The sequence below is a fragment of the Botrytis fragariae genome (assembly GCF_013461495.1).
Source record: "Botrytis fragariae strain BVB16 chromosome Unknown tig00000223, whole genome shotgun sequence".
NCBI lineage: Eukaryota > Fungi > Ascomycota > Leotiomycetes > Helotiales > Sclerotiniaceae > Botrytis > Botrytis fragariae.
The window spans coordinates 352,266-366,762 of record NW_023501001.1 but is presented as its reverse complement, the minus strand read 5'-3'; the positions used below and the strand labels follow the sequence as shown (position 1 = coordinate 366,762).

Sequence of the window (14,497 nt, the reverse complement as noted above, 5' to 3'; positions counted from 1 at the left end):
CACTCGCAGTACTTGCTTGAGGCCAGTACGCCATTGAGATCATCAGTAAGGAAAGCTGGGATTAAATCTATCTGTTCGATTTTAATTTGGATATCATGGTAAGCTCTAAGTGGGAAGAAAGTGCAGAGTCATTCCTCTTGCTACACCGGCTATGAAGTGCACACGGATTCTTTTGTTTATGAGTAATCTATTTATCTGGTTCGTTAGGTACCTCGTGTACAATGGGAGGAGATGTACAACACATTTCATTAGTGGCTTTCTTGATTCCAACACGCTCTATCTCTCTCATGCACCGAAAAGAAGGGTAGCCAAACGGAGGTTCAAGAGACCAATCATACGTTTCATGCCCTCACCCCACTTTTCTTCTCGACTCTCCTTGATCGCTTCGAATGAGGCTTTTGAAAGGGGCGAACAAGAGATTGGGAGATTGGGAGATACTCGGGCATGAATGTGATCGTGGGTTATGTAATCTTACTTAATTCTGGCTCATCTCTTTAACCCATCGAGGAAACTATCGCATTTCGATTTCTTTGAATGGAATTGGTGATGCACAGCCACCGAGTACTAGTCTATGTCCTCGGGTCGAAGAATTTTCAGATTGATAAAATTGAGATGGGTGGATCGGGGAGTTGGATCATTGCGAAAATGGAAATGGGATTGGAATTGGAATTGGTAATAATAATAATAATATGATGAATAAAAAGATTCCGTATGCATTCATTCCCGTACCTGGCGAATATCTAATGGTGATATTTTGAAAATCGATGTTTGTGGTGTTGAACTATTGGGGATATAGCTAACGTCATCTGGGTAGAGTATTGTAGGTAGGTAGGTAGGTAGATAGGTAGATATTTGATTTGATTTGATTTGGTTTGTTTTATTTCTGCTTTGGTGTTTTGGTGTTTTGGTGAGGAGTACGGGATGCTGAGGAATAGGATTTGGGGGGATTTAATAGATGTTGATGGGGTTATTGTGGAGTTTTGGGGGTTGGTGAATTGGTGTGTTGATTTTGCGACGAGGGGGGGTGCGTTGAGGGATGTGTAGATGTGATATTTGTGTGTGTATATGTGCGTGTGTGTGTGTGTGTGTGTGTATGATGCTCCTAGGGCCAATCATAAGATATGCTGAAAGGATTCACTGTTCTACATGCACACTAGCTATCATTTTTCTACCTATTCATCAAAAGATACATCATCTCTTCATTCCATGGGTAGTCTTTACACGATTATCGAGTCATTATAATGCAAGTCTTCGTTTTGGATATCTATAATCGGATGGAAATTTCTTGCTCTTGAGGTTGGGGGCGCGAGATTGTTTGGGGAGGGTTTGTGGTCGGGACGTTTCGAGGTGAATTTTCTCTTTTGATAATGAGGGGGAGTGGGTGATGGGGATGCTGGTCTTGATATTGACTTGCTTACCCGTTTTACACTTTCTGGTACCTGAAACCCTAGTTTTAGCATGTGGTTGTGTCTTGAAAATTAGTCGGACAGGAATGTGTTTGATTATATAGAGAATTGATTATAGTGGTCTTCTTGAGTGTTTAGAGGGTTGATTTGAAGTATCTCTTTTTTCTTCTGGATGTAGTGTAGATGGAAGTTGTGGAAGGTGTGGAAGTTGTATTTGGTATGCCGAGTTTAGGTATATTGGATTGACGGGAGTGATAATCTAGTATTTATTATCTTGATTATGGATATGGATCTTTGAGGTTGGGTTTTGGAGTATGAGATTGGTGGGAAAGTTTATACTGTATCGTATTGATCTCAGTGCTGGGTATTGATGAGATATAGTAAGTTCGCTTCCAGATAGGGCATTGAGCTGAACGACTGTTTTTTTCTTTTTGCTTTACATTTTCTTACTCTTTATATATACATATACTCTCTTATAACAATTGGATTGAAGAGAGGATTCATGCTGCTTTTCATTTGAAATGATGCGTAGATTTCTTGGAAGAAATATCTTCCGTTGCAACTTTCGGATCTAATGTTTCACTCTTTACTTCAATGGGGTCAGAGAATGGACCTTTTTCCAGACCGCTATTGGTGTTGGTGTGGTATTTTGAGAATTGAAAATTTGAGGTTTGAGGTTTGACTTCTCAGTTGATTTATCATCGTCGTCGTCATTTTCCTCGTCGACGTCTATGGATAACAACTTATTAGGTTCGGAATTTTACTTTGGATTGTAAGTTCATGTAATTAACCAAAAAATTGTTTCGGAATGAATATCTATGAGCTGCTTTTCTTTCTTAAGGGAGATGACTTTGGTGACTGATTGCAGGTACCTAGGTAGTATAGTATCGCAGAAGAAGTTAGATGATAAATCTCGGATGGCAGAAAAGGAGGTTTCGCTATGAGTTGATTGTCTTTGTACCCCCTACCATCATAGGGTAGATGATTTATAAAGGAATATTCTTCAAGATTTATGATATTAAAGACGCGGAAGATTATAGTATTTCGAATTGACTGATTGTTGCTGAGTTTCGAGTTGATAGGAATCAATCAGCGGTTCAACGCGAATTAGTACTTAATCTAAATTCCTAGTCCTAGTTGTTACAGCCTCGAACTTGCTTTGGAATTTGATGCTTTTGTGGTCGGTTTAGTGTTTATTTTGAAGTGACGAAAGGGAAGCTTCGAATTCTATTTCGAACCTTTTACCTCTCCTCCACATAGATCCACACCGTCGATTGCTATAGCCAATGATGAATTGTTGGCTTCCTGATGAAAGTTTTTGAGAAGTTCTGGGAATCGATAGTATCACTGGTCATTGAAATGAGGATAGAAGAAAGGAAATCCTAACAATGTCTTCAATAATAAATGAAAATGAGCGCTTTCCATTTCATTTGAAGGATACGAATGATGATGGATGCGATGGAAAACACGTCTCTTTTTCGATCCCAAGCAGCTTCTCAATTTCGAGTTTATATCACAAATTTGTTTCATAGTATTAAGATTAAATAGATGGGTTTTAATATTATCAAGTTGAAGTGTAAATCTAGATCCTTCTAAGATACAGATCACAGAGTCGTACTCGAGCGAGCCAAATGAGTTTCAAAGGTCTTTTTTGATTACGGTAAAATGAATGATTCCAATCTCAAGAGGAAAGGAAAGGAAATGAGAGAAAGACTGAAACAAGAAATTCTGAGGAAGTTAGTCTTCTGTACCGGTCAATTCCTCCAGCCGTCAAATCAACCTCGGATCACACTACGCGATAAACTTGCAATAGTTCATGATGCGACTATTGCCTGACGCTAAGCTGCAGTGATATTCCCATCTTGCTTTTTACCTTGCTTTTCATTTTCTTTTACACCTTCTCTTCTATTCTGCGTGGTCTCTTCAGGGGACGATTTATCTTGCTTAACAAGGTCTTGCTTGGCAGGGTCTTGCATAGGAACCCACTTGATAGCAAAAGCGCCAACAACAGATACACAACTTAACGCCAGCGATACACAAAATGCCCGGATTATGGAATCACTAATGGCGGTCTTTGCTGTCTCTTCAGTTTCTGGTGGCAATGATGACAGGATTTTGAGTAAGGCAGACAGCAAGATAGAAGACGGGTTGGAAGACTGTTGCAGAAGCGGTTCAAGACGCTTGTGCATCTCCCCTTGGAAAATGCTTTGTGCTACTGCCACGAAGATTGAGGCACTGAGATTTTGGACAATTGTTATAAATGTCACACCGATGGGAACATCTTTTTCCGGTAATAGGGTTTGAACGATATAACTTAGTTGACCAAATCCAAACCCAATTCTAATGCCGTACACAAGTTGATAACGGGCAATTCTTGCTGTAGAAGAATGTAGGTTGATGGTAGTGAGTAAAGCAGCTCCAGCAATTGATAGTGCAATTTCAATGATCATGGCTGGATTGTATATAAGGCTACCCCGGCTGCGATTGATAGTGGTTTTAATTCGGCTGTGGCGTTGACAGCGCAGTTGCAGGCTGAGAAGCATGGATTTCCTCCATTGTATTAGGAGGTGTGGGAATGGAGTACTTAAGCTGCGTGTTTGTCGGTGGGATGTTTCTGTGTGGTTGATTTACATATGGTTTAGTTAGATGAAACAGTATCTGAGATAATTGAGCAATTGTGTTGTAAGTGTTTGAATTTTTAAGTGAATACTTTGTTGAGAGGATCTCTCACGTATTGTTTTATTCCAATATCTCAAATCCATTTTTGCACCTCGCTTGATTAGAAATTACACAAGGTACCTATCTATCTATCTTTTCTACCTCACCGAATTACTTCACATTATATCTCCTATATTAAACTATATCATATCATCTATCTATCCATCCCCAATACCTATCCATTCATCAAAGCTGTAAAAATAGGTTTAACATAATAAATTAATTAATCATCCCACAAATTCCCCATCCCACTCGACACCTCCCCCAAACTCAACTTCCTCAACGGTTCCACCCGCGCCCACTCTATCCCTCTCCATAATTGTGCAGTCTCTACTTCACTCTCATTCTTCGAAATTCCAGCATTCGCTCTCCCAAATAATCTTCGCTTGAAGGGGCGCGGCCCGAGAGGTGCAGGTTTGTAGAGAGTTTCTGGTTCGTCAACTTCGGGGGCTATGTTTGCTTGCTTCGCATTTCTAGGTTCTTTCGGTTTGAGTTTTACTTTCTCTTTCGCTTTCTCTCTCTCTTTTATCTTCTCTTTTTCTTTCTCGAGAACTTTTCCTTTCGGCCGCAATTTCAACGGTCTCACTCCCTGTGGCTTTTTCTGAACAATAGTTTCCTCTTCTTGATTTTTTCGAATTCAGGGGTCGAAGGAACACTTTCGATAAACGCCCCGGGAATTTTCATCTCTCGACTGGTGGGTCGTTTTTTTGTGGTTCCGGGTTTCGAATACTCGATAAATGCGCCCGGGACTTGGATTTCTGTGCTGCGTTTCTTGATCACGATGGCGGTGTTGGGTGATTTGTGGGGTGTCTGAGAGGGGATTTGGCTCCCGGTCTTCTTTTTGGGGGTGAGAGGTGTGGCTTTAGTGGTCGTGGATGGGGATACGGGCTTGATATTGTGATTATGATTTTGATTTCGATCAAGAGGCCCTCGTGCGATGTTGGGAAATACATCTCGAATGTTCGCTGTAGATCTTTGCGGTTCAAAACTTCCGCCTCGGTTGGGTAGAGAATCTTTCCATGATTTTAAAGATGGTCTAGGTTCTGCAGACTTTTGTTTTGATGCAGATTTTACGACGGGATTTTTGGATGGATGGGTAGTCATTCCTTGGCGTGAAGCGAGTGGTTTTCGTTCGATTTCGAAACTCCCACCTCGTACGGGAAGAGCATCTTTCCACGATTTGGGCGGGTGTTTGAGAATTTTGTCGCTTTCTACAGGTTTTCTTTTGAGGGGGGTGATAGGCGCATGAGGTGTTTGTGTATATCCTTTCGTGAATCCTTCTGGCATTCTGGAAGGAGCAGGAACTAATGGTCTTCTTATCATCATTTCGTTTAGGATTGCAATTGGTAACGGTTGAGTAATAAGAGGTTTTCGGGGAGATATTCGATCCAGTGGTGAAGAAACTCTGGTTGGAACTAAAGCCACATCGGGCTTGATGGCTATTTCTGGAGACTCGGCAGTTCTGAGCACTTGTTAGTATGCCTGGTTTTCTGAGAAGAGTAAATATATACCGCATGGTGGATAATGGAGATCGCATTGAAGCGTCGATTATATTACTACTCGGTGTTACGTTTCTTTGTCTTCCTATTCTCTGTGATATAAAGTTTCCGGAAGATTTCGACGCTGGATGCGCGCAAGTGCCGCACGTGGTACTGGGATTGGATGGGACGCCCAACGATATCGCTGAATCGGATTGGGTTACGCACTTCTCGTTATCGTTTGAATCCGTTACAGTACTAATGTTTGTGCTCGTATCTCTTGTGAGATATGACCAGCCGATTCCCCAGCCTTTGCTCTTTTCCTTCTCTTCATCTTTATCTTGCGATAATACAAGCGTAGATGAAGGCGTAGAGACACGTTCAGAAATAGGTGTATATCTCGGTCTTAACGGCACAATCCTTTCTCTTTCTTCCGGAAACTCCCCCGGCATAGAATTCACACTAACCTGGGACTCAGATTTTGGAAGTCCCTCTGCTATTGCTAGTTCAGTAGGCACAGGTTTCCTTTTGATGTTCGTCTCTCTAGTAATTCTCTCCTTCGCTAAAGCAAGCGAATAATTTTTCTCCCACTCTTCCCTCTCATTTCCCATAAACAGATAATCGTCAGGAAGTGATGGTATGGAATCAGCACTTGCTGATGCACTCGCCAAACATGACTGTAAAATATTGGCAGCTGAGGGATTGAGCGAGGTAAGATTACTATCCACGAGATCGTCGCCGAAAGAAGAAACTCGGCAGTTTATTTCTCCGTCTTGAAGAATATTGGTGCGCGTAGGGAGCTGGAAGGGGTATTGACAGGCTTCGAGGGCGGTGAGGATGGTTCCTGTTGCTACGCTGTAGTTGTGAAATGTTAGCTTGACCCAACAGCAATTTTCCTCCCTCCTGTATATTATGACGGTTCATGATGTCAATCACACCATACCATACACCATATCATACATAGAAAAAAGAAAGAACACAAACTCACAACCCAACACAGCTCAAAACCAACCCTCCAATCTGCACCTTGCAATCCGTCGTTCCGGAAACACACACTTTCGATTTCGATACGACGACGCTCGATACGATGATCGATAACATCCACGAAACAAGCGTAACGCGCGCAGCTATAAAGCTATACGCGTGCAGTTTCAACTCTGGAGGACGCACGAAGCCGATGGGATGGTTTTTGATACTGGCGGAAAAATGAAGGAGGAGATAGATGAGGGTGAGTGAGGACTGGAATGTGTTAGTTGTTGTTATACTGTAATGTGTTTTCTTTTTATTCTTCTGTTCCATTTTCACTCTCGTTTTCATTCATCCTTCTCTCGCTAAAATACAATCGAGTCCTCAAAACAAAATTCTCTCGGTGGGGGGAAGAAACACATCAAGAAAACATAACTCACCCCAACAACTACGAACCCCGTCCCAACTCTCAACACAAGCGCAAGCGCATGCCCGTCCCCAAAAATCTTAACCGTTAACACAATACCCGTCACAACACACAGCAGCAGAATAACCAATGTTGCGCACACAATGAGTGGTGTTAAGATACGTTGAGTGAGCGAGATTCGTGGGGCAAGTGATGGTGTGAGGTGTGGGAGATGGGTGATGGGGATTTGGCCGCGGGGCGCGAGCACAGGGTAGGGCTTTTTGGTCATTGTGGCGTGGAGCGTTGCTGGGGAACGGGTTGGATGGAGATGCGGATGGGTGGTTATGTCATCTGTAGTAAGATTTCTAGGTATGTATGTGTGCTAAACTATGGGATATAAAAAATAGAGAATGATTAAGAAGAAGAGATGATAGTGATGCTGCTGCTGCTGCTGATGATGAAAATCTTCTTAAGCATCAGAGTTATCTATAGCTATGTATATCTATATATCCAGTTGTATCCAAATGCAAATCTCCCAATGCATCACAAGAATCCTCAATCATTAATTGCTCAACCATCATGCCGATTTTTCAAATCCTATTCTGCCGCTCCTGGATATCAAAAATAAGATAGTAATCACGTTTTTCAAGTTTTCGCCGCATCAGGTGGAAATATCCTAGAGAGTAGACGGGGAAAGTGGCTGGGTGGATATCTTACTTTCGACAGAGAGAGATCAGAAAATAAAAAATAAGAAGGCAGGGGTCTTACGTTTATTGAAGATGATGAAGAATGTAGGGTTTTCGGCAATTATTTTATTTACCCAAGGGGCTATTGAGTTCCTGACATTCATTCCTAATCGTGGCGTTGGGACTCGGAAGTTGAGCTTACATTACTAAGGGGTTGGGCGTGGTCAAGCGAGATGGAAGGAATTTGGATGGCTTGCCGATATCGGGTGGTATGGATCTGTAGTTGTGGCTTACGCTTTTTTCCCCCGATTGGACTTGTATGATTATGGATAGGATGGTTGGCTTCTTATCTTGGCAGACATAGAATATGCTGTGAGATGAATGTCTTCGGGAAGAATGATGGGAAAAGGTGATATGAAGTTAATTATCTCTTGGGTTTTACTCGTATGTATCATATCACTTGTCTGGAAATCGGGGAATTTAAAATTTTATGGTAACTTCAAGGTTATTGTAATGTTTAATTATGTACGATCTATCTATATTTAAGGTCTGACATGCTAACATCATGATGGTATTGGATTTCTAGATTGACCGAAGATGTGTAGTGCCATGATTATATTGACTCATTCTACGCCCATATAGCGAGTGCAGAATTCCATACGAACCAGGTGTTACTGGGAGGGAAAAAGGATGAAGTATCACTTGTCAAATAGATTGTCGAATCGACGTAATGCATTGAAAGTGAATATATATATACGTACATACGTACATCCACCTCTATGTGTTCGAATCCGCAACAGATAAATCACACGGTAAAGAAAGGCAATGAGAAGGGGAAAAAAAACAAACGGAGGAAGTAAAAAGATATGAAGGGAGAATGGAGAGAAGAGAAGAAGAAAAAAGAAAATTGCTGAGGAGGAGGGAATTCTGGAAATCCCCAAAAGTCGTTTCCTAGGTCACACTCAAACAGAGTATGTGTATTCCTACGATCTCCCTAATCATGACTGATTTACCTAAATAAATCCGGTAACATCGCTTCAAATTTCTGGGCATTCAATAAGTGAAATTATTGCCTGATGTTTTTACCAGACATGTAGGAAATTTACCCAGCAGATCCCAACCCTTGAATCTCCACGTCTCCATATCGGCTCTGAAGTCTCCTTCTACATACTCACTCCACCACCAGCCCCTCACCCCAACGGAAATAACCCATGCTTCACACCCGTATCAGATACCTTGGGTTCGAATCCTAATTGTCTAAGAAACAAATTTCATATTTCGAATGTCATATACCCCCATATTCTCGTTTCAACGTCACGGGATGAGTTTCCAAGTCCTCAATAGCGAAAGTATAAAAGAGATGGAGAAATGATTTTCGTTTCGCAAATATGTGAATACGGACAGATAAGGATGTACACGAGGAAGACGAGGTTTCAGCAGATCAACAGGAGTTCATCCCGTTGTGTTTTGATGATTACATTTGAAGCTAATACTTGTTGCACGCCCCTGCGGCATATTCCTCGGTACTCACGAACTATGAGCATCTCGTCAAACGCTCCTACCAAGAGCCACTAACCTCAACTTGCATAGTCACACTGCTCTTAGGAGGGTTAATTCGAACACATCCTAAATTGGAAAGACGTACTTTTAAAAAATTTGAAGAATCACGATAGACTTGAAAAGCTTGGAGATATCCAAAGAAGTCACTTAACGTTGCAATTTCATTGCATATCCTCTATCATTCAAATTTCCAAGAGAAAGTCAAAAATCTCTTCAAATGCGTGTTGATGAGCATTGTGTTGTAAAGTACCAAAGCCTCGCCAAGTAACTGCCGTCCTCCATTTCGTGTCTAGATGGATCATATTTTGGCGTTAGCGCAATGGGAATAGTGCGGCTTCGCCCTCAGAGCACGGCCATCAAGGTCTCCAGGTCCCCCATCTCAAAGGGTTCAAAAAACTCTAAGTCCTCTCGACTTTTTCCAAATTGGGAATTAACCTCTCAACTTCCAAGGCCAAGCTAAGTCTTCGAGAGGACATTACATATTCTATCATCGAATTTGTATTCTTAGCAAATTCTCTCACAGAAATGAGCACCCTCAACTAATTTCTACGCACTTCTTTAAGAGAATTCAAACTATTGGTCCCGAATTTGCTTATTTCATTGTGAACGAAGAATGCTACACCAAACTCGTTGAAATGGATACTCTTGGAGATAGTATCATTTTGAAATTGAATAACAATACATAGAATTATAACAGATGTAGTGAGGTAAAGCCGAATTACGGATCATAAGCTTATCAATATTTGAGCAGCTCATGATCGAGAATATTGACAGATTGATTTGATAAAGAATTTGAATGTGTAAACTTTTGGTGCACTGGTTCTCTTCGTCCACGGCGAGCCTACCTCGGAATTTTAGCCCCAAGCTAAATTAAATCCCACGTTTCGGAGCTATCCGTCTTAGCGGTAGCTCATGAGCTAAGCTCGGTTAAGCTAGACCACACCACCGCTCGTCAAACGCTCTAGGCGCAACGAATCGGCAAACACCACCAAAGTCCAAGGCGCCAGCGAAGAATTACAAATGAAGAAACTATGCGATGTCATCAAACTTGTCCAAAGAAGGTATGTTCTGCATAGTTCTCCAAGCTTTAGCTAAAGTGGATCTTATCTTGATTTGGCCAAAACTAACCCCTCCTCTAGAAAATCACGTGACAACCAAGGTAAAATGGCACGGCCATCGAGCTATCGTGAAACCACTTTCGCAACGAAAATAACTCTTCACTCCTCTGTGAAAGTCCACCACAGAAATTCGCGAGCATTGCCGCCAAGATACATACCAATCCCTTTCTCCTCCAAAGTATTCATTTCACTGTGCCCAAGCAATCTTTAGAGTGGTAATAAACTTTTACCGTGTTTGCAAGGCAGCCTGGTTTTCATTGCCAAGGAGAAGAAGATGCTATTTTGCCATAGAAATAAAATAGAGTTCTCTTAGACTCTTCGGTACAGTATCAAGATGATTGAATGAGCGCGGTGAGTAGAGACTCTGTTCTGAACTACCTTTGTGTCCAGCATGGACAAACAAGATGAACTAGATGGATGAAGATGAAAGTTATATGAGGATCGAAGAGTATATAAACCTCTCTGGTTTCCCTCAAATTCGAATTATAATCATCATCATCATCATCACATCCATTCTATACTCACTCTACAAACAAACCAAACCAAACCAAACACTGTATTCACTTAACATTCGTCTTCAAATCCATTCTCTCTGTTCAAAGGAAAATCAATCACTCACATCCATCAAAATGAAGTTCTCAGTTATCACCCTCCTCGCTTGCGCTGCTATTGCACAAGGAGCTGCTCTCCCACAAGCGGCAGCTACAACTTCAGCTGACGCCCCAATTTCCACTGCTCCCAACAGTGTTGTTCCTGCTTCCACCGAATCCCACTTCAGTGGACAATTTGATGCCTCGGGATCATTGGTCGCAAAGGTTGACGATGAGCCCACCCAAGCACTTCAAAAGCGCATTGCGCCAGTTGTAGTTGTAGCTGGAATCGCCGCCATCAATGGTGTTGCCATCTTGACCAAGATCGCCGTTGAGATTGGTAGCCAAACCATTGCGAACCTTGGAAAATGGAATGATGTAAGTTGCTCCTCAAACATGGAGTCCCCAAAGAGATTTTCACATGCGAGATGGTACTAATAATATTTTCCAGGCCCGCGAGAAATTCACTCAAACAACCACTGCCAACATGTGGTCCAGAAACCCAGATTACAACAAATACCCCGCTGCCGTCTGCTACAACAAGGGATATTCCCTCAAAAACCCTGCTGGTATCGTCGGAAAAGTCAGCGCTAAGCTTTCTCTTGGTCTTCTCAACACTGATTACGACTGCATGTACATGACTGGAAACAACGCATTCTATACTCGATCCGAGGGTGGATACATCAACGTAAGAAGACTATTCCTGTCTGATAGTAAACAATACTAACACCTCGCTAGCTTTCCTACACATATAATTCCCGCTGCTCATTCGACGGAAAGACTGGTGATTTGACCTGCAATTAGAGAGAGCATCTAGTTTTCGAAACAGCAGCTCGAGAAGGATTAATCAAAGGTTGGCTCCATCGTGGACCTGCCATCAGACATGTGTGCTAGGTGGCCACCTAGTCCCTTGTCTTGTTTTCATATCTCTGTTATCATTGGGTGTTTGGGTCGTTCAGCTTTTGTTTTCCTTTTGTTTTTTTGTAATGTTAGTGCCTAGTTAGTCGAATCGAGCTCCTTTTCAAAATTCGCGAGTCCATGCATGCTACCTCTAATTTGATATACGCAATAATATTTTGGTGAGTTGACATACTATGGAAACCTTTCTATTAACTAGCTAGCTCGCTAGAACCACGGCAACGGGGACATGGAAATATCTTCGCTTCTGACAAGACAGCCCCGTGGAGCAAAATTTTCTTGTAACAAAGTTCAAACGTCACATATACGCTGAAGTGTGGTTCCGGAGAATCTAACAATTAGAGTAGTCAGCAAGCCTATCATAATTGCTTTAGCGCTAACCATATCAAGATTAGGAAACTCGGCTGAGCTGCAACACTACACACCACTAAGGCTTGGATATATAAGCAAACACATGATCCTGGGAGTCCAGCAATTGGTGTATTTAAGAAGCCCATGCACCTCACCATAATAACAACACTGTCTTTTTTCATATCAGAAAATAGTGAAAGGATCAAAAAGCATCATGGTGGCTATTCAAGCACGACGTCGAAATGATGTAGAGTCTATCCCAACTATTTTCGATGCATCTCAGCCTTTGGGACCTTTCATTTATGAGCCACTGGACTCGGATTCCGATAGTGACTCTTTCCGGCTTCTAATGATAGAACCGTCCCTGAAAGAGAATGATACGCTGTCGTGCAAGTTGGTCAGTACCAAGTTTGGCGAAAGACCTAGGTTCAGAGCGTTGTCATACATGTGGGGAGACGATAATGCGAACAAAACAATTATGCTCTCCATTGTTTTCGCAAATTGGGAATGCAGTTGCAGTTCTGGGTCGATGCGATTTGCATTAATCAAAACGATAGTACTGAACGTAACAAGCAACTGATGATAATAGAACGGATATACTTTCAAGCGAAATCCGTCATTATGTGGCTGGGGAAGAAGTACGAGAGATACAAGAAGTTAGCTAGAGCTCGAAATGATCGTGTTGTTTTTGAAAGAATATACACAGAAGGTCCGCAGGCATCAGATACCACCTCAGAGACTACGATTCGGTCGGAAGAAACGCTCGAATCGCCGAATATAGGGTAAAAGACGAGGATATCTTGATTGCGGACAATGAGGAACGAGAAATGGTTAAAGAGCTATGCGCTGATAGATATTGGAACAGGTTATGGATAATTCAAGAGATCGGGCGAGCACGGCAGATAGAAGTTCTTTTTGGTGAAATCGACATGTCTTGGAAGGCATTCATCAAATTGGTAACTTTGCACAATAATAGTGACGAGGGTGCTTGGAGGTTAAACTCACTGCTTCGAGAAAAATATTCTGGTGCCCATATTTTTCGTAAGCTCTTGAGTGACCATCGAGAAGCGTTATGCAAGGAGCCAAGAGATAAGATATACGGCTTAGTTGGTTCAGCAGCTGATACTATCGGATTTCCCATGGATTACGACAAATCTCTGGTCAAAGTATGGGTGGATACAATGAAGTTTATGAATCGTGGTGGGGGTCTTTCGAAAGACGATATTATTTCTGTTGGAGGGCTCGTTAAGAGTCTGCTGATCGGAGCGAACTCGGGGCCCCTTGAACAAGCTCTACCATTGAACCATTCGCAATCTACTCTGACCCTCTGCATAGAAGATACCAAAAACAGCAGTCCCGAAGTATTTGGACTCAAAGGCTATGTCGTCGGATGCATGGTAGCTGTCAGCCCTTCCCCTACCGAAATAGTTTCGAATATGCAAAAGGCCGATCGATGGGACTCTGAAATTTTACAAAATTTTCCAAAGGAGCTCGGTGAAGCCCACCGTGAGAACGATGAACTGACGCACTATATTTTAGAAGCAAAAAACTCCGAGCTAGAATCAATTGCTTTCAGTCACATGAGTAGTGTGCCTTGGAAAAATTCGTGTAACTATCACAGAACCCCAGAATTTGTTGACGAGTGCAAGATTAAACAACTGCAAGCCGAATACTCTGTTGCATCACAAGATATCTCAACGACGGCTCCTAGCTCAAATCTATTTCTCGTCAAAAACTACTACCGCAGAGAAACACCCTGGAAAATGGGAATTGCGACAAGCCTAGCCCGCCCGGGAGACCTAGTTTGCTGGATCAGCGGGGTCTCGAGAGCTCTTCTACTGCGTCAAATTGGAAAATCGGGAAACGCCAAAGTATGGCAGGTACTTGGCACAGCGTTGTTCACACGGCATCTTGATTTAAATGACAAAACACGCCATGTAACCGATCTGACTTCGTTTGACGAGGAGACAATGGAATTAGAGATGGACGCATCGACAATTTATGTTCTCTTGTCTTAAAGGATAACAGACACTTAGCATTGTCGATGAAAGTATATTAACGAAGAAGACATTGCAACAAGTTGTGCCAATCGAGATGTTTCCGAAAATTGAAAATGAAAACACTCTTAAAATCTAGACATCATATCTCTTCCAGAAGAATATGATAGTGCCAACAGCATCTCAGGCCCTCAAAATCCAAGAGAGACGCACGAGCGAGTGTTATATGATTGTTGTTACAAACATACCATCAAAAAGGCCATGCGACATCCCATATCCCATATGCCATACACCATTTGTCTG

The 14,497-nt window shown here is 42.1% G+C and overlaps 5 protein-coding genes across 5 annotated transcripts; 2 read left to right on the top strand and 3 right to left on the bottom strand.

Moving 5' to 3' along the window:
* Positions 1-3,244: 3,244 nt before the first annotated feature.
* Positions 3,245-4,168, bottom strand: Bfra_010847 (putative major facilitator superfamily transporter protein; the record flags this gene model as incomplete). Its single annotated transcript, XM_037341179.1, has 2 exons — positions 3,245-4,020; positions 4,138-4,168. 2 exons carry the CDS (start codon positions 4,166-4,168, stop codon positions 3,245-3,247), a joined length of 807 nt encoding a protein of 268 aa, XP_037188598.1.
* A 179-nt stretch (positions 4,169-4,347) lies between these two features.
* On the bottom strand, positions 4,348-7,263 carry Bfra_010846ia (uncharacterized protein; the record flags this gene model as incomplete). Its single annotated transcript, XM_037341178.1, has 5 exons — positions 4,348-4,597; positions 4,711-5,586; positions 5,636-6,457; positions 6,591-6,841; positions 7,009-7,263. 5 exons carry the CDS (start codon positions 7,261-7,263, stop codon positions 4,348-4,350), a joined length of 2,454 nt encoding a protein of 817 aa, XP_037188597.1.
* A 2,986-nt stretch (positions 7,264-10,249) lies between these two features.
* Positions 10,250-10,478, bottom strand: Bfra_010845 (uncharacterized protein; the record flags this gene model as incomplete). The annotated part of the gene is made up of 2 exons (XM_037341177.1): positions 10,250-10,327; positions 10,368-10,478. The coding sequence occupies 2 exons, from the start codon at positions 10,476-10,478 to the stop codon at positions 10,250-10,252; spliced, it is 189 nt and encodes a 62-aa protein (XP_037188596.1).
* A 489-nt stretch (positions 10,479-10,967) lies between these two features.
* Positions 10,968-11,732, top strand: Bfra_010844 (uncharacterized protein; the record flags this gene model as incomplete). The annotated part of the gene is made up of 3 exons (XM_037341176.1): positions 10,968-11,306; positions 11,380-11,616; positions 11,667-11,732. 3 exons carry the CDS (start codon positions 10,968-10,970, stop codon positions 11,730-11,732), a joined length of 642 nt encoding a protein of 213 aa, XP_037188595.1.
* Positions 11,733-12,411: 679 nt separating this feature from the next.
* Bfra_010843ia (putative het domain protein) lies at positions 12,412-14,215 on the top strand (the record flags this gene model as incomplete). Its single annotated transcript, XM_037341175.1, has 3 exons — positions 12,412-12,594; positions 12,787-12,853; positions 12,915-14,215. 3 exons carry the CDS (start codon positions 12,412-12,414, stop codon positions 14,213-14,215), a joined length of 1,551 nt encoding a protein of 516 aa, XP_037188594.1.
* Positions 14,216-14,497: the final 282 nt, after the last annotated feature.